The sequence below is a fragment of the Globicephala melas genome, chromosome 18, assembly GCF_963455315.2.
Source record: "Globicephala melas chromosome 18, mGloMel1.2, whole genome shotgun sequence".
Classification (NCBI taxonomy): domain Eukaryota; kingdom Metazoa; phylum Chordata; class Mammalia; order Artiodactyla; family Delphinidae; genus Globicephala; species Globicephala melas.
Genome location: NC_083331.1, coordinates 75,581,910 through 75,608,566, shown reverse-complemented (window position 1 = coordinate 75,608,566; position 26,657 = coordinate 75,581,910). Strand labels below are relative to the sequence as shown.

Below are 26,657 nucleotides of genomic sequence, written 5' to 3'. Positions count from 1 at the left end.
AAGGAAGCTATTTCAGGTGAAGAGAAGAATATGTTGAAATATAAAAAGGGTAAAGAAGAAGATTTAAAATCTTAAAGGGGAGAAGTCCCAGGACTCCAGTAAATCACGAATACCAGCCATGCGATTCATTCAGAAGACGACGGATTACTGGCTCCGGGATCACATGGTGTAAACCCTAATAATCATATAAGCAGCTCCAGTGATTAGCTCCAGCATCAAGACTATTTTTTCTTCCAAGTCTTCTCTTTAAGCCCCTTTGACATCCTAAAAGAATAGCCTGTACGATCCCAGGAGGACACGTCCTGCACGCTGGTCAACGTGTTTGCTACATCACGGACCCTCGGGAATCACACCGGTCTCAGCTGCACCGTTGGACTCCTGTCATCTGGTGCGAGGGGACGAGCCATCTCCTACTGCAGCTTCCTGTTATTACAGCCACTGTGCTGGGGCAGAAGCTGCCAATTCATACATTTATGAGAAAGTCGTAAGTGGCTCAAGACAATCTTTTCAAAATAAAGAGTGTTTTGTAAAAGCCCACAGTAGAAAAATAGATATTTTATAATTTTAGAGTTGCACTAACAATGTTGTGCTTGAGGTTTTGATACATGTTCCCAAATACCGGTTAATGTTACCAAGGGTAAATATTAGCACATCCACGCACCCTGCCTGGAGGCCTCACTGGAATCCTCCCCTCAAGCCCTAGACTTAGGGATTTCCAAATGATGACGGCCGTCTACAAATTCATTAATTTCACTTCCTTGAATACAGCCGAGAAGAATTCATCCAATTCCCATCTATAGTAAAATTTGGTTTTAATAAACTTTTAGTTCCGAAAGCAAATAGTAATTTGTTCATTTAAGGCTTTTCTCCTAGAGTCCATTTTGTTCCTTGGAATGAAACATATGACTTGTGAAATTCAAGCCATCTCCTACTTACAAGGACAATTTCATTTATTAATGGCCTGTAATTAAGAAGAAATTGTTAGCTAAAAAAACAATTAGCTTATCTGACTGAAGAATAAATGGGGGGGGGGGGCTTCCCGTGTGGCGCAGTAGTTGAGAGTCCGCCTGCCGATGCAGGGGACACGGGTTCGTGCCCCGGTCCGGGAAGATCCCACATGCTGCAGAGCGGCTGGGCCCGTGAGCCATGGCCGCTGAGCCTGCGCGTCCAGAGCCTGTGCTCCGCAACGGGAGAGGCCACAACAGGGAGAGGCCCGCGTACCGAAAAAAAAAAAAAAGAATAAATGGGGGTTAGGTTATTCACTCATTTGCTAAGTGTTCTTAGTCTTGACCTACTTTTCACTTATTGATAATGTTTTCTAGATTTTCTAGAGATTTTGGACCTAATCAAATGATGAAAGCCAATATATTTATGTATTTTCTTTAGGTGAAAGAGCAGGTTAACGCGCACATAAAACGTCACATCATAAGCTTTTATTTCCAGTCCTACCACCTGACCTTAAGGAAGGTGTTTAACCTCCTGACCTTGAAGTTTCCCATCTCTGTAAAGTGGGGAGGCTAGTAGTTGCCATCGACATTCGGGTTAATGGCATCATGGTCGAGGGACCTGCTACAATTTCCTTAAAGAGAAGATGCTTTGTATTCACGTAATTCCCCTCCCAAATACAGAACATTGGAAAATATTTTGGTTCTGTATAAAAAGATGTTTTTTTGGAAGATGACTACATTCTCTGTGATTATTAAGAGTATCTGTGCCCAAATGGCGCCTCTGGCTCAAAGGCAACCTCGTCTGAATGAATTAGCACATGGTGAGCTACTTACAAGAGATTAGCCACAAATTCTTAATGAGGGCTTTTTGTGTTTTTGGCTTTTTTTTTTTTTTTTTTTGCTTTGCTAGCTACCTTCTGCTTTTATACGGACACAAAATAAATACTTTTTAATACAGGCAACAGCCTCTGGCTGCCGCAGCTTAGCCCTGAGCTCACTTGACTGGTCTGTCAACAGCTAACTAGTTATGAGACAGAGCTGCTCAATGAGAAGATGCAGATATAACAGAACTGAGTTAAAATTTTCCTCGGGTGGCAAAGGAACAGCACAAAAATCATTCATTCAGAACAACATAGCGCAAGTGGTACTGAGTGAGTGTAAGAGAGTAACTCAACAGGTAACCGTCCCAGATGCCGGGAGTGGAAGTGAGATGGACAGCAGGTTGGAGGACACTCGGGTTAGCCGTGAGCTGTAAACCAAAGGGGCATCTCAGCATAATGTGACAAAAGTGCCCCTTCCATGTTGCAAGTGAATATTATCAGGAAACGGAAATCAGCGGCTCAAGCCGAGTCCTGCTCTAATACTTCTCAAGTCACAAGGGTGTATTAAACCCAGTTTTAGCGCTGTGGGCTGTTGTATCCTGAACTTTTACCTACGAGACGGAAAGATTCATTCTTACCTACCTGGCCATATTGGTTGCATAAGATGTTTGTTTTTAAGTTGGTACCTGCTCTGAACGACCCCGCAATGACCTCAAGCGTTCCTTAAACCGTATCTACGGCACATCGGCACACATCCGCGTCTGCAGCTACGCCTCTACCTCCGTGTGCGAAATTCACCTTCGGCTTCGCGGATCCTCCGGCCCGCCGCCGACCTCCGGAGCACGCTCCTTCCCGAGCTGAAGAGGCTGGCCAGCTCGTCCAGGGGGCTGCCCACAGGCCTGCAGTTCGGGGGGCTGTAGGCGGCCGGAGAGGGGGCGCCGGGGGCGGCCTTCCGGGGCTCGGCCCGGGCCGCCTTCCCGGGGGGGTGCGGGCTCCTGAGGCCGGGGCTGCAGGGCGCGCCCGCGGGGGCCGAGGTGGGCCTCGGGGGGCCCCGGGGCGGCTCCGCCGGCCTCCCCGCGCCGGGCTCGGGCGCGGAGGTGAAGTGCGCGGGCGGCCGGGGGACGGCGGCGGGCGTGGGGGGACGGGAGGCTCCGTGCGGCCCGGCGAACGCGGGCCGGTCGCCGTCGCCCTCTGGGGCTTTGGGGTGCTGCGGGGACGGGGGGCCGGCGCCCTCGGGCTGCACGGGGTACCTGAGGCTGGTCTCCAGGACCGGCAGCCTCTTCACCTCCAGGGGCGTCAAGGGCGACTCGTCGGACGCCGGGGAGCAGGTGACCGGCGTCGGGGGGAACACGAGGAGGGGGGGCCGGTGCGGCAGCAGGTCGGGGAAGGGCGCGGGGATGTCGCACGCGTCCCGGCAGGGCCCGCCGGCGTCGCCGTCCTCCGAGGGGAGGGGACTGCGGCCGTCGCGCGGCGGAGGGGGCGAGGCGGACGCCGAGACGCCCGCCCCCAGGCCGCCGCCCTCGGGGGGCGCCCAGTACTTCATCTCCTCGTACACGGCCTCCGCCGGCTCGGGGCTGCCGGCGCGGCCCAGCATCTCGATGTACACGGGCTCGGGCTCCGGGGGCGCGGGCGGCGCGGGGATCCCCGGGGCGCGCTGCGGGCCGCTCGCCCTGCGCCGCGCACCGCCGGCCCCCGCCGCCCCCGGCCTGGCGCCCGAGATCTCCTCCGAGGAGCCGCTGAGCTTGGTGTGCGGGCTCCGCGTGGGCTTCCGAGGCGGCATCTTCTTCACGGCGCTGTAGTCGTCGCTGTGCGGCCGGGGCCGGCTGAGAACTGGGCGAGGGCGGAGAAGGGGCGGCAGTGTTAGCGGGGGACCCGGCCCGAGCCTCGCGCAGCGCGCGGAGCTGCCCCGGCGCCGCGACTGGCGAGGACCCGGCCTCCATCCTCCAGGGTCCAGTTCTCCCCCCCCCCCCGCGGGGTCTGGGTCCCTCCACCCTCCAGGGTCCAGGTCGCTCCCCCGCTGCGGGGGTCCGGGTCCCTCCACCCTCCAGGGTCCAGTTCGCTCCCCGCTCCAGGGTCTGGTTCTCTTCAACCTCAGCTTCCCCATCTCCCCACCCTCCTGGGTCCGTGTCTCCCTGCACTTCACACGACTGCCATGGGGAAAAGCCAGTTTTGATCTCGGAGGGGGAGGACAACTGCCACCAGTCAAGGAAGAGGTAAGGTGGCCAGTAGGGAGGCCCAGGATTGCCAGCCGCCTGCAGCGGGAAGGGATGGGATGCAGCGGGGTGGGCGCCTTCCATCTGCACTGGCACCTGCTTACGCCTGGGTTCTGAGGGCCTGATACACGTGTGGACTAAGTACTGGCTGAACTGCTTCTCATGGCTTTTAGAGAAGAGAAAATAGGAGCCTGGAGAGAACCAGCAAATTAGCGGGTTGGTGCCCTGCGGGTGTTTCCTGTAGGAAATACCTAAGCTGGATTATTTAAATGGTCTAAAACGAACACGACAGAACACCACTGAAAACAACTACATGCATGGAAAGATTATTTTCCTAAAAAGAACGTTGTTAAAATGATGCCAAGGGCTTGTTTTACAGTTAATTAATATATCTGAATCCTAACACACTTAACAGGGAAATCAAGAGTGTTGTATTTCACTAAGAACTTCAGTGGCAACTTCGTAAATTGAAAAGAAGGAAGATATTTAGAAAAACAGAAGAGCATAATATTAGCGAGAACTAATTTTTAAAGAGGCAGAAAAACTACTTAAATATGACTCAAAACATTTATTAAAGTTTAAGTTAAAAAATTCTAAAAGACTTATTTTTCTAATGTTTTTTACTGTAAATTATAGATTTTATTAAATATAATTTCTCTGGAGCCAAGATGTTAATTTTAGAAAATTACACACAGTTTTACTAAAATATCAAAACTTCTCAAATATCTTGAACTATTTTACCAATTTGGTGCTTTGCTAATCTGTAGGAATTCTTGATCTGAATAAGCACATCTAATTTTGCTGAGTTCCTGAGTTTTAAGGCAGCCAGGCTTTTCTCTCATTATGACTGCATATATGAGAGTGTCCGTCTCCACTTTCGGAGTGACAACTCCACTTTTAGGGTTAAAATTAAAGGCTTTGGAGTCAGCTGGGCTTGGATTCAAACCCCAGCATGACCACCCTTTCATGCTATCATTCATTTAGTCGTGCATTTAACCAGTATTTATTCAGAGACACATTAGTGAATATACAGTAATTGTCCCCTTCCTTCCTCTGCCCTCCTGGGTAAAGTCAGACAATAAAAAAAGTAAATAAAACAAATGAGTTAATTCCATAGCATGTTAGAACATGATACATGCTATGAGGTGGGAAACTACAGGCCATAATCGTCACAGAATTGGGTCTGTGTGTGTGTGTGTGTGTGTGTGTGTGTGTGTTTGCGTGGTGGCATCGGTGCAAATTATAATTTTAAAAGAGGTCTTGGTCACATCTCTGGGCTTCAGTACAGTCATGCCTAAAATGGTGATATCACTAATCATCTCAGAGGAATAAGATAATGCATGTAAAGTGCTTAGCTCAATGTATGTAAAGTGCTTCGCAAACATGAAACAAATGGGAGACATCCAGATGAGAATGGAAAAGAACCAAGTTAATTTTCTAACTCAATGGCTATCTTTGAAGGCCAGTATTGTACAGGGTTCACCAAAGCAGCCAACTTTTAGGAGTAGAAAATACCCCAAATGCACAATTCTGTAATTAATGAGCATTATCGCAAAGGCTTTCGATGTACGAAAACACAGCAACGCATAAGCTTCTCCTGGAAAGTTAATGAACCAGACAAAATTTTAACATTAGTATTATGGAGTTGTTCTGAAGATCTGAATAAGTTAAAGGACTTGTGGCAGCTTGTATTTTACAAAACTGGCTTCAACAATATTTCTAGTCCTTCGTGCTCTTCTAGAACCTTGAAGCGGGAAGGACCTCTGTGACCGCCCCATGAGTAGAACATGGCAAAAGCAAGGCCGCCTGCCTGCTGAGGCTGGGTCAGGGGCAGTGCAGCTTCTGGCCTGCTCTTCCTCTCTCGGGACACATCTCTTGGTGGCCCTGATCTCTATGTGAGAAGACTGCTTACTCTGAAGCACCCATGCTGTGGAGAACATGTGGAGAGGCCACACAGAGGTGAGAGAGATGCCAGAGGACCCCATCTGCTCCAGCCCTCAGCTGTCCAGGTTTCCCCAGCCTAGACACCAGAAATGTAATGAACTGAGCCTGCGGACCATCCCAGGCCCAGCCGCTGTCTGACCACAGCTGTGACAGAGCTCGCATGAGAAGGGCTTAGCTGATACCCAACTAGTAGAATGGGGAGAGAGGGAGACAGAGAGAGAGAGAGAGAGAGAGACAGAGAGAGGGAGGGGGAGGGAGAAGGAGAGAGACAGAGAGAGAGGATAATAAAACCTTTGTCATTTTAAGCTACTAAATTTTGGAGAGGTTTGTTAGATAGCAATGGACAACTAATACAGATATTGGTACTGGAAGTGGAGTGCTGCCATAAAGCCCAAAAACCCAAACTGTAAAAGCCTGGCAGTAGCCTTGGGAAGTTGGAGGAGTTTGTTGTTTTTTGGTTTTTAATATTTATTTATTTATTTATTCATTTACTTATTTTGGCTGTGCCGGGTCTTAGTTGAGGCAGGCGGGACCTTCGTCGTGGCATGTTTAGTTGTAGCAGGCGGACTTCTTAGTTGCGGTACGTTGGGATCCCGTTCCCCGACCAGGGATCGAACCCGGGCTCCCTGCATTGGGAGCGTGGAGTCTTAGCCACTGGACCACCAGGGAAGGAGGAGAGGTCTTGAAGAGACTGTTAGCAGAAGCGTGACGCCCAGGAAAGCTCCTGGTGATGTTTAAAGGAAAGTAAGAAATATGCTGGACGCCGAGGGAAACATAACCCTTTTTATACCTTTGTGGAAAGTTTAGCAACACTGTCACCTGCGGTACTGCGGAAACCAGACAACACACTTAAGGCACTGGATGATCTAGGGAGGGAGATCTTTAGACCAAGTGTACAAGCAGCCTCCTGGATTCTTCTACTTTCCTGCAGGAAAATGAGGGTAAAGAGATAAGCTACAGAAAGAACAAACGATTATCTATAAAGGAGCCTGGGCTTTCTGAGTTTGAAAATAAAATAGTTTCTCACTGGGCCATCAGGATAGTAAATAACTCCGAAGTTAAGAAATGACTTGTAAGCAGAGATTGAATCTGGGGCATTTTCAGGAAAACAGGATCTAACGCTGAAGCCGAGGTCATGACTATGAACCCCTTTATTAAGACCTCAGAAAGATGTCAGGTGGTGCTTCACTGGACCTTTTCAAAGAAACAAAACCACAGGACTTCTAAGGATATCAAGAGTACTGCCCCACAGAAATCTTGCAGAAAAGAAAAAGTCAAGAGGAGATTATCTCAAGGAGATTTGTGGATGTGGCTTTTGACTAAAGGGGTAGATTATAAATTGATTCACAGGAAACTCGCAAAGCTTTTAAAGGAACTGTATCGGCTGCGTTGAAAGAGGTACGATCAATACAAAATAAAGAGGCTCTGGTGCTTCAAAAGTTTATGAGCAGGAATCAGGCTGAGAAAACGACCGGCCCCAAACGTGTCACCTCTTGTGGACGAGGAAATAACATCCAAAGATGAGCCCAGATTCTGTAGCACGGACCTAATGGCCATGGAAAATAATTTCCGGGCACCAGGACTAAAACCTAACCAAGGCACAAGCAACATGTTAGTTGTGTGGAGAATAGGCAGCTTGTCTTCGATAGTTAGGGACAGTCCTGGAGGAGCTGCCCAACTAAGGAGCCTTACCTGAGCAGCCAGGATACCTGGACCTGACTTAGATGATGGGATTTGGGGCTTGGACCTGAGCCCGATGTGATGATGGGATAAGGCTCTGGGGAGCATGGGAGAGGGATGAGTGCCTCTTGCACGTGGGAGGGATGTGAATTGTTTGATCCAGAGGATGGATTAAGGCAGCCTGTATTTTCCAAAAATTGGCCACAATAGTTTTCCCAGTCTTATCAAGAGTTAGAGTCTATTTTACCTTCCTCAACCTGGATGCGCCTCTGAGACTGTCTGGTGGCAGTGGTGGAAGTGATGCTGTGTGGCTTCCAAGGCTGCTCGTCAAAGGTAAGAGAGTGACCGCCCGGCGTTCTCTTTCCTGGAGCAGGCGCCGGGGACACACTGATTGTCCACGTAAGAAGTCCAGCTACCCTGAAGCTGCCAGGCTGCACAAACTGGGTGGCGAGACCACCTAGACACAGAGTTGGCCAAGCAGTCCCAGTCCTTAGACATCTATGGGCACCAGGCATGCAAGTGACCAGCTTACAGGCGATTCCAGCCACCACATGCAGCTTCATGGAGGACCTTGAGGGACAGCCACTCAGATGAGCCCAGTTGACACCCAGAACCTGAGACAGTAATAAAATAATCGTATTTTATTTAAATATCCAAGTTTGGGAGGAGTTGGTAAGCAACCATAGATAGCTGATATGATATTCCCTCAAGGTTTGCTTTAGATGCAGAGAAAAGCTTTTTTGAATTAAACGATGATAAATAAAAGTAGCATGGGTTATCGGGAGGCAGTTGAGAGACTGGCCTCTGGAAGCTGACTGCTTGGGTGTGTAGCATGGGACAGGATACACCACTGTTCCCCTGACTCAACATCCACATCTACAGAGGGGTCACAGTGACAGTCCCACCCCATCAGGTAGTTCTAAAGCTTGAAGATACTTAGCATAGGGCTTGTCACATGACAAACAATTGTAAGTGTCAGCTGTTACCATCAACATCATATTATTACTACAGAACCAGAAATCAGTCATGAGTCACAGAACAGGGTTCTGTAGGGCGTGGTCTGCAGTTCATCACTATCAGATCACCTGGGGTGCTTTACTGAGGATGTAAAGAGCACAGTTCCTGGCCTTGTCTGTAACTACCAAATTAGAATATCTGGGCCGGGAACTGGAAAGCTTCATTCTTCATAAAGTGAAATTAGAATACCACAGTTAGAGAATTAAGAGTCTAATTTGGTTTTATGGTTATTCCTTTGTGTGTGTGTGTGTGTGTGTGTGTGTGTGTGTGTGTGTCCACACAAGTCCTTGCTAATTGTTCATTTGCAAATAAGGATTTAAGGGCTGTTAAGAGTGAATTTATATTAAGAGTTTTCTTAACAATTTTTTTAGTCCTTGAATTTACGGATAAAAGTGAGATGGGATCAGGGAGACATTTCATGGTTATAGATCACCTTGAGGGCAAGTCTTAGTGTCCTAACAGTAACTTAAGGGATAAATCCCACATTCTCAAGCCCTCTCATTTTTTCTTAAACTTGACTCTTATCTGAGTTACTGTGCAATGATCTAGAGACTCGTGTCATTTTTAGATTCTGTTAGGAGGTAAACATTTTCTTGTACAAAATAGTTTCCCTTTGAGTTTTTTGCTAAGGCATGTCGGTGACTTTGCCTCAAGACACAAGTTACTTGGCCCCATTCTCACTGAGAATAAGATGCCTACATGTTAAATCTATGAGAAGAAAGAAATGAGAAGATCGTTCATCAAGAAAATACCTGTATCTGTGTGTGTTGTTATCCTCTGTTTTCCAACTCTTCCAGTGTGATTTTGCCCAGTTTCAGAGCAAACTGTGTGCCCTTCTCAGGACCTAAGACGTGAAGGATGCCTAGATAAAGCCAGTTCCCTGGCTGGTGGGCCTGTTGCATACTTGAGTGAGGTCAGTATCGATCTGCAACCAGCTTACAAACTGGACAAGAAGGGTTTCTACTGAGCTGCGATAGATTACAACCTTGCTAGGTCATTTCTTTGAGGGAGGAGTCTGTTACCTTTGCTCTCGGCCCATCTTTCCCCACTGACTGCCCTCCACGTGTGTAAGGCCTCTTAAATGTCCTTCTCGGCCCCTTCCACAGGTCCCAGTGAGGGTTAGCCCCTCCTGCTCTGTGCTCTTTGGTGCCCTTGCTGTTACTCTGCCTCTCTCATAATTTGTTTGCCCATTTTCCTAGCCCACTGGTCTCTAAGGCCCTGGAGGAGTGGAATACACTGAATTAACATGTGTTGAATGGACAAATGAGCCATAAGTTGTGAAACATAATTATGTTCTCCTGTTATGCCCCGTCACACATTCTCAGGGCAGCGTTCACGGAGGACCTAATTTTCATCAAATTTCAGGTAAGAGAAAAAAATATTATAAAGGGGATTCTGTTAAAAATAATGCTGACAAAGTCTGACAAATCTCAAGGGTACATGTTGAAACTTGCCAAATTGTGCTCATTTCGATTTACTGATAAGAAGCTAGTTCCGCTTTCACGAAAGCAGCACAAAGAAATATTTTTCTATTCTATTGATTTATTTGTTCAATAAGTATTTACTGAGTGCTTACTGGGTGTCAAGTGCTATTCTAGAATAAATTTATAAACAAGACAATAAAAAAGGGAATGACACGTAACGCTATTTCCAAATGAAGCCACACAGCTGAACCATTCTCGTGTCTATACATATAAACTGTGTTTTGTTACAAAGGGAAGCTGTACGGCAATTCTAAGAAATACGGATTCCTCGGGTGTTATTTCTAAGGAGCGGGTGGCTGGAGTCTGAGGGAGGCTGGGTATGCATCTCACATCACCAGGCGTAAGTGGGGGCGCCTAGAGCTGCCCCCCAAAACCTGTCCTGTGCTATTTCACCATCCAGGGGTCCCTGTGTTGGGGAGAAAGCCGTCACATTGGGTTTAGATACTCAGTTCTTCAGCAAAGCCCTCAGCTGGGAGCTTCCCTGCAAAGAAGAGAAGTCACGGCTCTGTTCTTCCTTTCCTAGTCTCTGTTTGCAAAAAGCAACCCCGAACTTTTAAAAATCACACTTTCAAATAGTTGGCTCTCGCTTGTTAATAGTTTGCAAACGAGTGTTAAAATTTACTGGCCCATAAAATTGCTTCCAGCTTTTCAGGCACAAAGGTAGAGAAGAAAAACGAGCCCTCTGGCCGGCCTCTCTTCACTATGACCGTATATACTGGATGAAAACCTCTAGGAAAGGCACGTGTTAATAAGAACAGGACTGGGCATAAAAGGTGTTGACTCGGGGCTTCCCTGGTGGCGCAGTGGTTGAGAGTCTGCCTGCCAATGCAGGGGACATGGGTTCGTGCCCCGGTCCGGGAAGATCCCACATGCCGCGGAGCGGCTCGGCCCCTGAGCCATGGCCGCTGAGCCTGCGCGTCCGGAGCCTGTGCTCCGCAACGGGAGAGGCCACAGCAGTGAGAGGCCCCGCCAAAAAAAAAAACAAAAAACAGTTAAGCTATTCCGTGTATTTATTTGTTTATTGTGTTTACCATCTGTCTTCCCCACTAGAATGCCAACCCCATGGGGGAAGATAACTTTGTTTTATTTATTGTGTACCTTCCTGGGCCTAGAATAGGACCTCATACGCATGGGTGATAAGTAAAATCTGTGAAGTTAGTAAATGTTCTGCAAAGAAGGACTTCCTCTGCTTTTCACAATTCTAAAAATTAAAAATTAAGCAATAATATCACATGAACTAATCTATGAGAGAATTAATTGAGAATAAACTGTGGTTTTGCATAAATACGTCTAGACCACTGATGCAGAGACCTTTGTTGTCTAGTCCCCAAAGTTTCACTCACTGAATTTTGCTGAGTCATGATTCTCCTCTGCATGAATCGTTTCACTTTACTGTGTGGGGACAAAGCAGGCTTAATTTTTAATTAAGTTGTGATAACAGGGAAGCCAGATGAATCTTTTTAGCTTTTTAATTCACAAAAGTTTACGTGGACGAGCAACCGACTCTCTGAATTGTTCTGGTTTGAGGCTCCTCATTCAATGTGGAAGTCGGGAGAGGAGTTAAGGAAATGATATATAAGTAGCTTTTCCCTAAGAGGCTTAGAGATTAGAATTAATATTATTTATGTTTAATGATTAAAGGGCCCCTGGTGGGCTTCCCTGGTGGGCTTCCCTGGTGGCACAGTGGTTAAGAATCTGCCTGCCAACGCAGGGGACACAGGTTCGAGCCCTGGTCCAGGAAGATCCCACATGCCACGGAGCAGCTAAGCCCGTGCGCCACAACTACTAAGCCTGCGCCCTAGAGCCCGCAAGCCACAACTACTGAGCCCGCGCGCCTAGAGCCCGTGCTCCGCAACAAGAGAAGCCACCGCAATGAGAAGCCCGTGCACCGCAATGAAGAGTAGCCCCCGCTCGCCGCAACTAGAGAAAGCCCGCGTGCAGCAACGAAGACCCAACGCAGCCAAAAATCAATAAATAAAAATTTAAAAAGAAAGGGGGGGGGGGCCCTGGCAAGCCAACAACGGATTTAATTCTACTAAAAATATATTAGGGCAAAGTACTGCTGCGGCGCACTCAAAGACCGGAAATCAAGCATCAGTAACCCAACGGGGGTCGGGGTCCCCCTTCCCCGAGGCTAACCTTCATTGGAGGAGTCCTTGGTGACAGCCCACAGGCAGGCGCTCACGGCCTCATAGGAGGCGCTCAGCCGCGTGGTGGGGTCCCTCTTTGGCTTGGGCGGAGGCTGTTTCCGTGGTGATGGGAGGCCGCTGCTGTCATCCAGGCTGAGCACCGAGTGCAGAGAAGGAGACGGGGTGGATGGGCCAGCCTGGGACTGGACCAGGCTGTCTACCGCCATGGACACTGGGACGAAGCTGCAGTGGAGGCGCCTGGGTCCACCCTTGTCTTCAGCTCTGGGTGTGCGTGGGGAAACAAACACAAACAGCCCCGCCAGAGAGACCCAGATGCATTATTCAGATGGGAACAATGAACCGGCTCAAGCAGACGTAATCACAGCTTTTTGGTAAACAGCCTTCCCGCCGAGGCTGGAGGATGCGTGCAGCGCTCTGGTATCCAGCGCATCCAGAGGAAGCCACTTCATCCTTCCAGCCTTGCTTCGTGATAAATAAACACGTTCGAGACTCTTCATTATTACTTTAGAAAAAAATCTCACCGGAACCCAAGATGTCGTAAGGAATGCCACATTTGCTATCAGGCATTCGCTGAGTGAAGTTTTCACACCCTGATTATTAAGCAAATCAAAAAGCCAGGATTTCAATCTGAATGATAATTTCTGGGAAATCCATCTTAATAGAGAGTTACTGATGCATCAGATGCTGGGAGTTATCTCTGTTTGCCCTTGCAAAAGAGCAGATGCTTTACTTAAAACGATCAAAGATTTTCATTTTCCCTGTCTCTCTCTCTCTCTCCCTTGCCATTTAAATTCCATCAGCAATTATTTAATTATGTGCAGAATTGTTATTTTTCTTCTGTTATTCCATCTGGTTGCCCAATGCCAAGTGAACTGCTGGTTTTCAATAAATAAATAGACAAATACTTCTTCACTTAATTTTATATCAGGCAAATGAATACATAATGAAACTGAGAAATTGGGGTGGCTGTTTAGCTCCAGCAGAGAAAATAATAAATATTATTCTGGAAGTCCTATAAAATTAATAGTTATCTGGTTAAAAACAATTCCTTCTGGCTTCACATGTCAATGGAATCATGTGCCAGGGAGATGCCAATGCATTCATTTTACCAGGAGTCTCCGAGCATTTGTTTTTATAATTATATCTTTGTGTGGCAGAACACCAACAGAGCTGGGATCTACTGCCAGGCAGAGCCAGACGCCCATATAGGAAATGAACTAGCTGAAGACGAAAGCGTGGCACTCGGTGGATAATTTGTTTTCCCTGTAATGTTTAATTACAGTTTTCCGTACAAAGGGAATTTTTTCAGTATTTAATCACTGAGATATTTGAGGCTAATTAGGGAGAGACACACCACCACTTCCACTTTAATAAAAAATCATTCGACATCACAGTCAAGGCAAAGGGGGGTCACTTTCAGGGAGAAACAACTAGACATTACTAAGTTCCTATGGAAAAACAAACATCTCCCTGACAGCAAATTAGGATGGAAAGACCCAGGGAGGATTGTAAATCATGGGTGTCCTCGTCTGTCACAGAGAGACAAGAGTGGAAAAGTGGAGAAGGACTTAGTTTTCTTCACATGTCTATTTCAAGCTCAGCGTCCAACGTGAACTTTAAAATAAAAATCTTTCCCCAGAGCTTTCCTTTTTGGCAAAGAAGATGTGACAGTTTCCTAAGGGAAATATAATACAGGCAACCATTCATTGATTTCACTGCTCTTGTGTTTTTAGAGTGTCTTCTCCATTTGGGGGGTCAGGTTTTCAGAAGTTTCTAGGAGTCAGCCTTATTTATATACGTGACACTTGCATAAAGATGTCGAGAACCAAGCTATGTATCTTTGCGAAGACGTAAAGGTTAGATGCCTTAAAACTTTGTGCTTGAGATGGTCAGTGACGCAAGCACGGTAGGTGAAGCAATTATTTCATGGGACCTAAACTAACACGTAGAGCATCTATTTTGTGGAAGGAAAGCCCAGGAAAAGCATCTTTTCAGGTGTCAGGAGGTTTCACGTAACGCACTGCGCATGCATACGTGCTTGTTCCTCTCCCTACGGTCATAAGTGATTGAACTTTGCGTTAAGGGCTATCGGCATTTTCTTGACGCCCCAGGATCAATCGCGTAGGTCACCGAAGTTGCACACTATCTGCCTTTACCTTTTGGTTCCTTCCTCTTGCTTGTTCCTGGCCTCCAACTTCTCTTTGTGGAAAGTAGCGTTCATTACGTTCCGGAGCCGGTCATTCTCACGGGCGATGTCCGAGGCGTTCTGCACGACCAGGGCATCATAGGTCTTAAGCCCCAGGTCCTCTGTAATCTGCAGGAAGCTGTTGATGGATGTGACCTCTTGCTGCCTAATGCTCCTTTTCTGATGCAAGTGCTGGCGTGCTAAAAATCCTCTGATAACTTCAGTAAAAGAACAAAGTGATGGGTCAACGAGAGGAGCAAAAGCAAAAAACCCAGATGTACATCAACAAGTCCAAATACATTATGTTGGAGCAGCTCTAAAATAAAATATATTTAACCCAGTCTAGGACTTTACTAAAACATTCTAATCTTGCATTAAAAAAGATATCTACATTCAGTAATGTTAACAGTGGAGGCAAAAATCCTCACCCTGAATGAGATCGTGCAGGTTATTTTCTAATAAAGCTTCCCTCCTTCTTGTGGTAACACAGGCTGAACACTGATGGAAAGAACTAAGTCCAAACCCCAGAGAATTCTGGGTGTGGCTCTCATCAGACTGTTTTGGGGATGCACCAATCACATTATTTTATATCAGATTATAACAGAAACGTCTGAGGCTCACGGATGTAGTCTTTGAAAACCATGCACATGTTGCTAACAGGATTGTGACTTAACTCCTAGAAAAACTAACACTGCATTTAAGGCTCTGGAAAGAGACTGTGTAGAAATATGGGTCATCCTTCTGCTTTCTGGGGAAGCAGGGCTAGAAAAACGTGTAACAATTGGGGGAAACAGGTGGATGAACACACTTTGAAATCACTTACGTGTCAGTAACAAATGCAAGACTTGAAAATAAAAGTCACGCCCACCGTGTAAAGGCACTGCCACGTGCTAGGCGCTCCAACCCATCTTTCAGTGCCCAAACTCGATGGCCATTAATGTACCAGTATCTCCATCTTGTACCCCAAGAAAGAGAAGCTCAGTGAGGCTGAGAAAATTCCTCTAGGTAAACACAACCAAAGAACGGTAGAGCGGGGATTCAAACCTCTGCCCTTATGAGGCCAGACTCTACCTTGCAGCCACGTGGATGCAAATCTGTAGCTCTCCAGAGAGCAGGTCACAACAGGGAAGGTGCAGGAAGCACATCTGGGATCAATACGAAGATGGCGTTTTAACAATGAGCATAGGTTGTAAACAGATCAGGCATCTCATGGGAGAGAGTCGGCTCCCAGTACCCAGGCAAGTTCAAGAAACAGGATGGCCCCCGCTCAGGGGTGTTCTGACAGATGAGTGGGAGCAATGCTGATTTGATGCTAGGATGCGTCCCTTCTCATTCTGAGTTTCTGTGATTAGAAGCAGTTGTTCGGATCATAGGAAGAGCTATAATTGTAGGGAAAACCAATGTGGGTAACAAAGACACTTTCTTCTCCTCCTATAAAATATTAGGTGCTTTAAAATATTCCCGGCTATAGGAGAATAAATATGTGGGTGTCTATATATGTCTAGGATATTCACTTAGATGTCTTTACTCGATTAGAAGATGGAAGGGCGAACGCAACTTTCCACAAGTATGGCTTCAGAGGCAAATAATATGCAGACGTCTAAAATGCTCAAGACTTTTTCTCCGATGGCAGTACTAAGTCTTTAGTGACTTTGGAATGCAGTGTATTAAGATAACTGTAAAAACAGTCATGCTGAACTAATCTAAAAGAGAAAAAAATTAAACAGCTCAAGGTACAATCAGACTCCCAGGAATCAAAAATGCGGAATAAAATGTAGAAATTTCAGCCACGTGACAGGCACAGTGAGAGAGAGAGGCAGAAGGCCTGCTCTCTGTTCATTCGCTCATTCCTGTTACATTAAACAAAATCTAGACATTGACAATGGGAGGTATATTTAAGATGTTTAATCTCTTGGAATAAAGGGAAGATTAATGTGGACAGGCCAGACTGCTGACCTCCAACTACAGCAGAACTGTTCATTGGATCCACGTAGACCTGGGAATCCACTGTCCTGTGTCCAGACCCTGTTTTCTCACACTTTGCACTAGCAATCTTTGAAAATTAAAAGAAAAAAATTTATACTAGTTGCTAAAACATGGTACCTTTACTAAGAGACAATTCATACAAATAAATTTGGCACAAATAGATCATTAATACTTGTCTCTTTCTGACAATTTCATGCAGGATAAAATGAAGGTATATAGTCAGAGGAAACTTCTGTTGGGAATAATTTGAAATTGAAATGATTAAATTTAAGACTGAGGTGTAACTACAGCTCTCTGCCACCCAATATTTACAAAGAAAAAATGAGAACCCTTAAAAAACTGGAAAGGACTCCAGATGATATAAATGCTGAATGAATTTCAAACTAGCAAAAAGGACCGAAGCAATGGTTCTAAGAGATGTAAAAATAAAAATCAATAACTAATGCTTTGCATTTAAGAGCCTATAATCTAAAAAAATGCTTTAACAGCCATTATTTCATTTATGCAATAGGAAATTGTGGTTTGTATCCATTTTTTAAGAACCATTCTCAATTTTTATCATTAGGGGTGAAGAAAGAACTACAGTTCTGCTAATTTCTTCTGTTTCAGGTCCATAGGGCACAGCGACTTAACATTTGTAACCAACCAGAGGAGACATTACTAGCGGGCACCCCTGATGGAAGACAGAGTACGCCGCCTCTAACTACATGTAGGAAAAGTTCCAGGAGAAAGTGATACCCCGCTCCATGTATGTATAAACGCGGTATTAAATGGAATTCTCGGTTGGTTCCACAGCCCGGGGGGTAGAGCACTGGTCTTGTAAAGGGGACTCTCCCCGTCCCACTTTCAGCCTGAGGCTACAAATGCAGATTCTGATTCAGGAGTTCTGGGGCAGGGCCTGAGACTCTGCATTTCTAACCAGCTCCCAGGGCATGCCTGGACTGACCACACAGAAAGGAATGGCAAAGGCGACAGAGTCAAAAGGAGATTTGTGAGTCCAGCCCTTCCCTACACTGATGAGGGACAGAGAAGGCAAATGACCCTATAACCCAGAGAGAAGCGAGGATTGCATAGGGCCTCCCTCACCCGGGGCTCCCCCCACCGCCCCTGAACACCAGGCTGGTGAAAGTGGCCTCAGGGGACCAGCCAGAGACCCTGCCACACGGTCTGGAGTTTGGAGGACACGGTGGCCTGGGAGGCCGACACAGCCAGGGGCTGAATGCAGGGCAGCTCTACGGGGAGAGGCTCACTTGTCAGGGTCCCCAGCTGTGCTTCTAGGACACCAGACCTTGTTTATCGAGACAGAGACGCCTGCCAGGAGTCATTTAAAGAGACTTCCTCTTGGAGAGCACCCAGGCCCACAGGCAGTGTCAACGGGGAGGTCCAAGTGGCACCCAAAGGAGAGATTTTGCGGTTCCCAGGTGGGTAGCACAGGTGAGGGCTGAAAGGTGCCCACATATGCAGAGAGCCTGTTAACCCCTGCCTGCCTGCTGGCCAGAGAAGCCCCAGGCCAGGTCACATGGGTGTGGGTCGGACTGAGGGGCGGCCCTGTCCCCTTACCTGTTCCCTCCCCCCCGGAGGGCACCTAAGTAAGGGTGGGAGCCTAGAGGGACGATTTAACTTGGAATGAGATTCTGACTTTTGACCTTCCCGTGGACTGGACTTGCTAAATTCTAAACCGAGTCTGTTTGAGGGACCAGCATACAGCAGGACTTTTTATCATCAGAAAATGATGGGACCCATCAGAGGTTTCAGCCAGGGGTGTGCCTGAAGGAATCCCCCAGGGGCTCGCATAGACAGAGGCTTGAACAGGGTGAGGCAGTTTTCCGTGTTCTCTGAGATGCACTTGTTTTTAATAGTTTCAGATAGATTAGAGAGCTAAGCTCATCACGGCTGCTTCCACCAAAAGTTAGCCTGTAGATTAATTTCTCCCCTTTTTACCTTTCTTTAGAGATATATAATACAATTAAACTATTAAGCAAATTAAAAATCTATTAAGTATGTATGTTTTATGTGAGGCATAGTTACGATTTTTAAAATGCACCTATTTTTGGCGGTCACTTGGGTTTTGATAGAAAAAAAAAAATCTAAATGGACTCTCAAAGTTAACATGAAATAGATGCTATCTGCTCTCAAAGTTAACAGTCCAAATATTATTATCCCTTCACGAAGGAAAAATAGTCAAGCATTTATCCAAGGCATACATGGAATTACTTAAATTACAAGGCATACATAAATCCAAGGCATACATTGGCTAATGGGCTGTGGCAGTCCTCCAAACTCTAGCATACCAAGGGGCACTGACTGGCGTGGCCTAGGAGTCTGGCTCCAGAGCTGCGCCCGAGTGTCACATGGGTTGTGTTTTCTTCCCCACTGTGGGTTCAAAGGCACACTCTTCTTGTCCTGTGCTTCTTGGAGGATCAGCAAGCATGAATATTTTACAGGTGAGGAATGCATAAATTACAAGGTACGTATATCCCCTCTTCCAAACTATGACTTAGGTGAAAATGTGATGCAGAATTACAGATAGAATGATCATGAGATAAAGCACGAGCTGTGGCCGCACACTCTGATCTAGAGACAAGTAAATAGCCAACTTAGCTACAGTGCTTCTGAAACTCCTGAAACCTATTTATTTGCCTGAAGGTAGCGCCATGGGATGGATGGACATAGGGCCATGGCAGGGTCCACTCTAATATTTAGGTTAACCTAAATGTTAGGTTTCCCTAACATTTAAACTTGGGGGTTCACTAAATGATTTTGTATTTTCCGACTCATCAAAGTTCAGAAATGTCACTGAACTGTTACTGTGACGTGTGTAACTGTTACCTTTTTGGCAGGTGATAATTTTTCTCTGCAGCTGTAGGCACAAATCGTTTAGCTGGTTGGCATGCCAGTATTTCAGAAATACTTTTCGAACACCGATCTAAAAGGCAAACAGCAGGGAAACATTTAACAGCATGAAGATGCCAAAATAACAATGGGAAAATAATCAGGCAAGAGGTTTTTCCAGAAAAGGATTTGAAGGAGCAAAGCTCACAAAAGTTATCCCAGTGCATCTGCCGTATTCTTGCAACACTTCTACATTTTGTGAGAATCCCCAAGCTTTTGTTCTAATAAGTATGTTTGCTGTGTGTATACATTGTCACTAATATTTGCAAATACCCATACACCACAGCTGTCGTGGTTGCCCCCTGCAGCACAAAGGGAAAACACGGGCCTTCACTCTTCATTGGAAGATACAACCGTTCCCATGAATGAATTCCCAAATCCCAGAGCTAAACCCTTATCTTTATTTTATGATCCTTTTCTTTCCGCAACTCAAAGCAGGGAGGTTGCGTCTGTGAAAAGGAAACGTGAACAAACAAAAAGACCAAAAACAAAAACAACTTAAACGTGATGCGCAAAACTGTTTCATTTCAATGATTTTTTTTCTACTACACCATATGTTATTATAAATCAAATGTTTATACAACTGCAGTGATAGAACCGCAGCACAAAAGTAAAAAGTCTTCACGTCGTCATCTCTGAGCAATAATCTTCTAGACGCCTGCCTAAACAGTAGCTATACAATGAACATTCGTGTCTAGAATTTTAAAAAAGGAATTTCAGCATGTTACCGAATCAGCTTCTAGTAAAAGCCCTGGTGGTGTGCAAGCCAGTCCAAATGTTCCACTATTGATGAGAAGCACTGTCAAAGAAAGTTCTGAAAAACACATAACAATAAGCCATAGCCACGCGTCTTCAAAATAATTTTCTGGTGTGTTGTGCTTATCTTCTAAGAATTCACAGGGCTGTGGTAGGTGTGAGGAATGCCCTTCACAATGGAAACGCTCACAGTGGAAATGCTCAGACGTAAATAACTGCAGAAGAGCCTGGGAAATACTAACATGAAGAGCTGTGGACACACAGAGGTGACGTCCTGTTAGATCCGGAAAAAATACAGCTCAGGCAAACCTTGTGATACGTTCATAGTCGTCTTCTTAGCACTTGAGACAAACACCGTGAAGATGAGAGACCAACACGTGTGCTCCCAAGCATGGGCTGCGGACACTAAAATGCTGACACCACCACTTACCCCCGCAGCCTGTGTCAGACGTCAAAGGGGCACCCGAAGCTGGTGCATTTATACACACCATTAGGTACCAAAAAGGCTGACAGGTCAGACTTGCCATTAGAGCGCTTGGCCAGAGGTAGCTTATGAAGCTTTTCACATGGAAACGGAGTTTACTCCGAACATCTTTTGCCACTTCCCATCTTATGTAGCTCTCCCCTTAGCCAAGATTTGTCGTCTTGATGAAGCAGGCGGTTTTGCAAGAGATTGAGACTCAAATCTTGCATTATGGCAGTCGGGCTAGCCACTTGGGTGGACAGGACAAGCCCTCAACCGCTCTCCTGTTTCAGAGGCCCCTGGTTGACTAGATGTCCTTCTTCATTTAGTTTTCTTTAAATTGGTTGAGATTCGAGGCGGGTACTTGAATGGGTGGCCACAGAGAATTGTCACTTTTTCCCCCCATTGTAGTGCCATTCTCTCTCCCTAGTGATTTTCCATAATTCATAGAGTTTTTTTTTTCTTCCCAACTGCTGAATGATTTTGGCAGTCAACAGGAAGAACAGTTGGTACTGTCTGTGAGCACCACAGAGCAAATCTGTGAGGCAGGCTTTGGGAAGGAGGGAGCGTGTCATCTTTCTGTTCATTGTCGACTGTGGTATGTAACTCGCTGCAGGAAACTCAATCCCCGAAGCAAAATTCACGCAAACTTGGGTTCCGAAATGAAACTCCCAGAGAGTTAGAGGCAGCGATACTACAGAACGGGTAGAAGCAGTAATGACCACTCTGGGAGAACTAACGTATGAAGGGAGCGCACCATGGGGACAAGACCTCCGGATGGTGGTGGAAGAGCTGGATTCTAGTTCTACTCCCTTCATTCAGTGGAGACCCCGGGCAGGAAGACAGCTGCATGGGATGACTAAGATCTCTTCTAGCGACTTTTTTTTTTTGGTCTTGGATTGGATTTTAGTTTATTTTTACTCCTTACCCTGTTCTTTTTTTTTTTTTTTTAATCAACTTTTATTTTATTTTATTTTTAAAATTTTTATTGGAGTACGGTTGCTTTACAATGTTGTGTTAGTTTCTACTGTACAGCAAAGTGAATCAACTATACGTATCCATATATCCCCTCTTTTTTGGTTTTCCTTCCCATTTAGGTCACCAAAGAGCAGTCAGTAGAGTTCCCTGTGCTCTACAGTAGGTTCTCATTAGTTATCTATTTTCTACAGAGTATCAATAGTGTATATGTATCAATCCCCATCTCCCAATTCATCCCACCAACAACCCTTTTCCCCTTGGTATGCATACATTTGTTCTCTACGTCTGTGTCTCTATTTCTGCTTTGCAAATAAGATCATCTAGTGACATTTCTAACAGCCGTTCCAAAAATCAAAGTAGGTTTATCTTGAGAATTGTGCTAGATTTGGGGATATAAAAATTTTCCAGGGATGATGGGAAAAGACGAATGTGGGACAGAAAAACTAGGCAAGGAACAGAAGACGACAAACCATCTCGAGGTGCAGCCCTGTGCAGTGTGATGAGGGAAGGGGCTACACATGTAACCGGTGGCCACATAGTGAAGAACAGACATTTTCCTGTGAACACTGGGTATACACTAAAAGATTTAAAGAGGATCCCGTCTAACTTTTATGAAAATAATTTTGGAAACTGTATTCAAAATTTATAAAGTTCCTGCTTAAAACTGGCCGGAGAAATGGGTTGCTGGGCTGGGCTGTGAGCAGGACAGTATAATGAAATCAATTATTTGGGTTTGGAAGATTCTATAACTGTTGCTTGTCTGTTGGCCAACTTCTATTTACCTTTTACCCCACCTCCAGGAGTGGATTTTTTTTTTTTTTTTTTTTTTTTTTTTTTTTGCGGTACGCGGGCCTCTCACTGTTGTGGCCTCTCCCGTTGTGGAGCACAGTCTCCAGACGCGCAGGCTCAGCGGCCATGGCTCACGGGCCCAGCCGCTCCGCGGCATGTGGGATCTTCCCGGACCAAGGCACGAACCCGTGTCCCCTGCATCGGCAGGCGGACTCTCAACCACTGCGCCACCAGGGAAGCCCCCAGGAGTGGATTTTTGATATCCTTTTCTCCACGTCCAGTAGGGCTTGGGTGACCTTCATTTGTGTTCCCACAGCACGCTATGAATGACTTTTTCTTTCACTTACTGTCCTGCATTAGGTATTTGCCATTGCACATGTATATTTACATCTCCTGAAGAATATGAATTCTTGCACTTCACAAGTGGTGGGGTTGTGGGGAAGGTGGATTCAGATTAGAAACAGAAGACAAGGAATTCTGAGGTCTTAGGATAAGATGAGTCACCGAGACAGATGATAATGTCCTCAAGGATGAAAAGAAGGTATGATGGACGACGAACACGTAAGCCAGGCCCGGAAGTCATTCATCAAGCTGGAAATAAGTCCTGGAACTCAGTAGGTGATAGGATAAACCATGGAGGGAATAAAAGAAAAAAAGCATAAGATAGAACGTCGGGGCAATGATTCAGCTGCACTGCTCTCCTCCACCAAGACAAGGAAGATGAGAAAAAGTGAAACCTCGTAGTAGAGTATTTTCAGGAAATAGGCAGTTGTCAGGTCACATAGGAAAGCTAAACTTGAAGGGGAGTAAACATGGATGAAATGGATTTTCTCGCAATGATTAGGAATTTCACAGGACTCAGTAGTGGGTAGTTAAGAAGTGGTCTGAGTGTTTCACATGGCAGATCTGCCTGTCAGGCCAGACTCGGAGGCAGCAAAAAAAGGAGGTGTTGCTGGGATCCACGGTTTGGGATAATGAGGAGAGGATGGGAACGTGAGTCACAGGACACGTACGAGGGAAGGTGGGATGCTAGACAGGCAGACACAGGGAAGGTGGGAGCCAGAGGACGGGGCCGCTCCCAAGCTCCTGGTGAGATTCTGGTGTGGTTACACTCATGGAAATTCTCCCTGCGCAGGTAAAACCAAGGGCTTTGTGAGTGAGGAGGGCTTCTGGGTTTCTGATCCAGTGGGAGGGGGGGCGGAAGGGAGTCTGAATCCACACTGCAAGTGTCCTGCTAAGACACAGCTGAAGACTTTGTGCAAACGGCTGGGTGTTGTACTGCCATCGCATTCAGATGATTTAAAAAAAATTTTTATTTAGCTAGTTGGGTTTACTTTACAGTTATCCAATAGGTAGATTCATTCATTCTTTATTTTTATTGCTTACCACATGACTTATGTCGCCTATATCTGGAGATGCTCGCTAGAAATTTTAGCATTTGTTTGGCGGTGCTGGTCTTTTAGTAAATGTTTCTTTCTCCTTAAAGAATGAAATTAGCTATTTAGTAGTATTTCAGATTCCTTCCTCAGACGCCGTTCTGAATAATACATTTTAGTCCTTACGGCCTCTGCTCTCACTGATACTGTGGATTAGTGGGACATAAATCTAGGAATCTATCTTCATCAGGAAAAACCCAGACAAGATCCCAACATTTTCAAGGATTTACACTATTAATGACACTGACTAGGAGAAAAGTGTTGGCCATTTTAATTTTGTCTCCGTGATGAATTCATGTACCGTTTCTCTGTAATCAGTGCCTTAGTATGCTATATCAAATCCAACAAATTAAGATTCATCTGAATGAGACCAAATGTTCAGATCACCTACATTCTTGATTTTGGCTGCATTCTCTTATAAAAAGATGCTCTCACAACCAGAGAAAAGGAGAGGTTGACACGTCCTCCTCCTGAGTCCTCTGCTTGTGTTCCCTAGATGCAAAGTGCAACTCCCAGATGCGTCATCTCCTATGTGAGATGAAAATGGTAATGTCATCCTGACTCCTGTAAAAGTAAACCACCTGTGAATTAGAGTCTTCGCTATTTTTATTAGAAAACCATTAGGTCTTTTGTTTTTTCTTCTTTGAAGTGACAGATTTTAAAAGATTAAACACAATTGTCATCGATGACTTCGAAAGTTTCGATTACCGCTACAGTTTCCAGGGATTGTTTTAGAGGTGTAGGCTGTAGGAGGACAGACAAGGGCCGGATGGGCGGTTGCCATGGAGTGTAGGCGGACTGGACGCTGCAGTAGAGAGAGATGTGGAGGCACCTGTGGGGTTCCTCCCCTGGCGCTCCGTCCCTTCACCATCATCCCTGATTACTGCTTTCAATCACAGAGAGGCAGACGCAGAGGAGGGCTGCCCTTCTTGGGAGCGTAAAGGGACCCATACTTCCCGTTTCCATGGCAGGATGCGCACAGCACTGGCCTCACCTTTTTAGGGACATCCCCCATCTGACCACCCCTCACTGATTGGCAGACCACTGGCAGAACTATCTCCAGAGTGATCTTTCTAAACATCAATCTCGCTATGTTACTTTCATGCTTAAAATTATTTAATAGGGCCTTCCCTGGTGGGGCAGTGGTTTAGAGTCCGCCTGCCGATGCAGGGGACGCGGGTTCACGCCCCGGTCCGGGAGGATCCCACATGCCGCAGAGCGGCTGGGCCCCTGAGCCGTGGCCGCTAAGCCTGCGCGTCCGGAGCCTGTGCTCGGCAACGGGAGAGGCCACAACAGTGGGAGGCCCGCGTACCGCAAAAAAAAATTATTTAATAGCAGGTCATGATTTTCAGGATATTGCTCAAACTCTTTTGAAATGTTTGTTAGACTTTCTGTAGTAAGATCCTCTTTCAACGCATCCAAGTTTATCTATTCTCAAACTATATCATAGTTCTTACCATTCCAAAAGGGGAACTTGTTTCTTTCCTCTGGCTTAACGTCTACTGTGTATTTGTCTTCATCTCTCTTTGAATCATCTACTCGATAAGCCCCTGTTCATCCTTCAAAACCCAGATGGCTTCATGAGCTCTCAGTCTAGTGTATACTTTATAACAATGAATTCATTACAGTAGTGTGTCTATGTCACTAATGTACCTTGAAGATATCTCTAGAATACCACTGAATTCCCGGTTTTGTCATTATTGGTATACCTGTCTGAATGTTCAACTTGACTGTGAAGTATTTGTGGACTAGAATAATGTTGGAAAAATATAAAGGTCATAATTTAGACATATTGGGTGAAGGAAAGTAGATGGAATGACAAAATGGAAAAAGCAGAATTTCAAAGAAAGTGATTTTCAGGGACATGAGCTACAACATGAACTCAGGTATTTAAAATTTAATTTACTTCAAATAAATGAATCTTTAAAAAATTATATCTGTTTAAACTATATGAATTCATTCATTTTATAAAAATGCATCTCATGCAGTTCAAGAAACAAAGATGTTAAGTTTCATACTTCTGGTACCATCACATTCTGGTATAATTGTAAACCAAAATCTAGGACCTATTTCATCCTCTAATTCTTTACCTACTCTTGGACTCACCTTGCCCACTGCCTCCAGTTCATTAATATTCCAGAAACCTTCCGTGGTTTTATGTTGCCTCTAAGCTAAAATGCATACTTCAGGGTTTAGTATTCAAAGCCTTCCATAATATGATCTTTATTAATCTCTGAAGATCTAACACATTTCACTCCTCTAAAAGAGATGCTATTGACTCTTATTCTAACTTCCCACATACTCCCTGAGAGCAGAAACCAATTGAAGGCTTGCGCAGACAATATCAAGGGCCTACAGCATCTGAGCACAGGGTTCTTACTGAATGGTGTCACCGCTGCTGCCATTGTTATGTGCGATGCTATCTCGTATGTCTCGTATGTCATATTATTGGAAGGTTTTTTATTAATAACTACCACATATAATTACCAGATTATATTTTAATGAGAAATAGTTTATTGTGGATGCTTATATCTTTGCTGCAAAATGCTTTATGCTCGTATTACAGACAAAAGATTATGCTTAAAAATTTTAATCTCCTTTGCTCTAAAAACATTAAGCATTGTTCAAACAAATACTTCCCATTTAAAGACAAGATATATCATAGCTAGATTAAAAGTAGTCAACTTCTTTTACTGTAATATTAGAATTTCCAAAAATGCCCTGGTATCTATCTCTTAAAGTGCGCTACCAATGTCAATCTCTTCAGTTTTTAAAATAGCTTTATTGGCAAAATCATAAGAACAACACACTTTTTTATGTGTTCTGATGTCTGTGTCTCTCTCCCATCAGGTTTGTTTTTCTTCCTGCTGATCTGAGAATGTCACTGTGTTCCTTTAAAACACACATCTTTCTCCT

General features: G+C 45.4%; 1 protein-coding gene across 4 annotated transcripts in view; it reads right to left on the bottom strand.

Annotated features, from left to right (window-relative positions):
- MYO16 (myosin XVI) overlaps positions 1–26,657 on the bottom strand; it is a 530,197-nt gene that overhangs the window by 53,270 nt on the left and 450,270 nt on the right. For 3 of the 4 annotated variants that reach the window (XM_030856764.2, XM_060288080.1, XM_060288081.1), the window contains exons 29-32: positions 19,257–19,353; positions 14,413–14,659; positions 12,246–12,517; positions 2,567–3,598 (exon numbers count right to left, since the gene is read on the bottom strand). In XM_030856764.2, coding sequence (XP_030712624.1) covers positions 2,567–3,598; positions 12,246–12,517; positions 14,413–14,659; positions 19,257–19,353 — 1,648 coding nt within the window. The remainder of the gene's footprint in view (positions 1–2,566; positions 3,599–12,245; positions 12,518–14,412; positions 14,660–19,256; positions 19,354–26,657) is intronic. The other variant, XM_060288082.1, reaches the window with a different exon arrangement.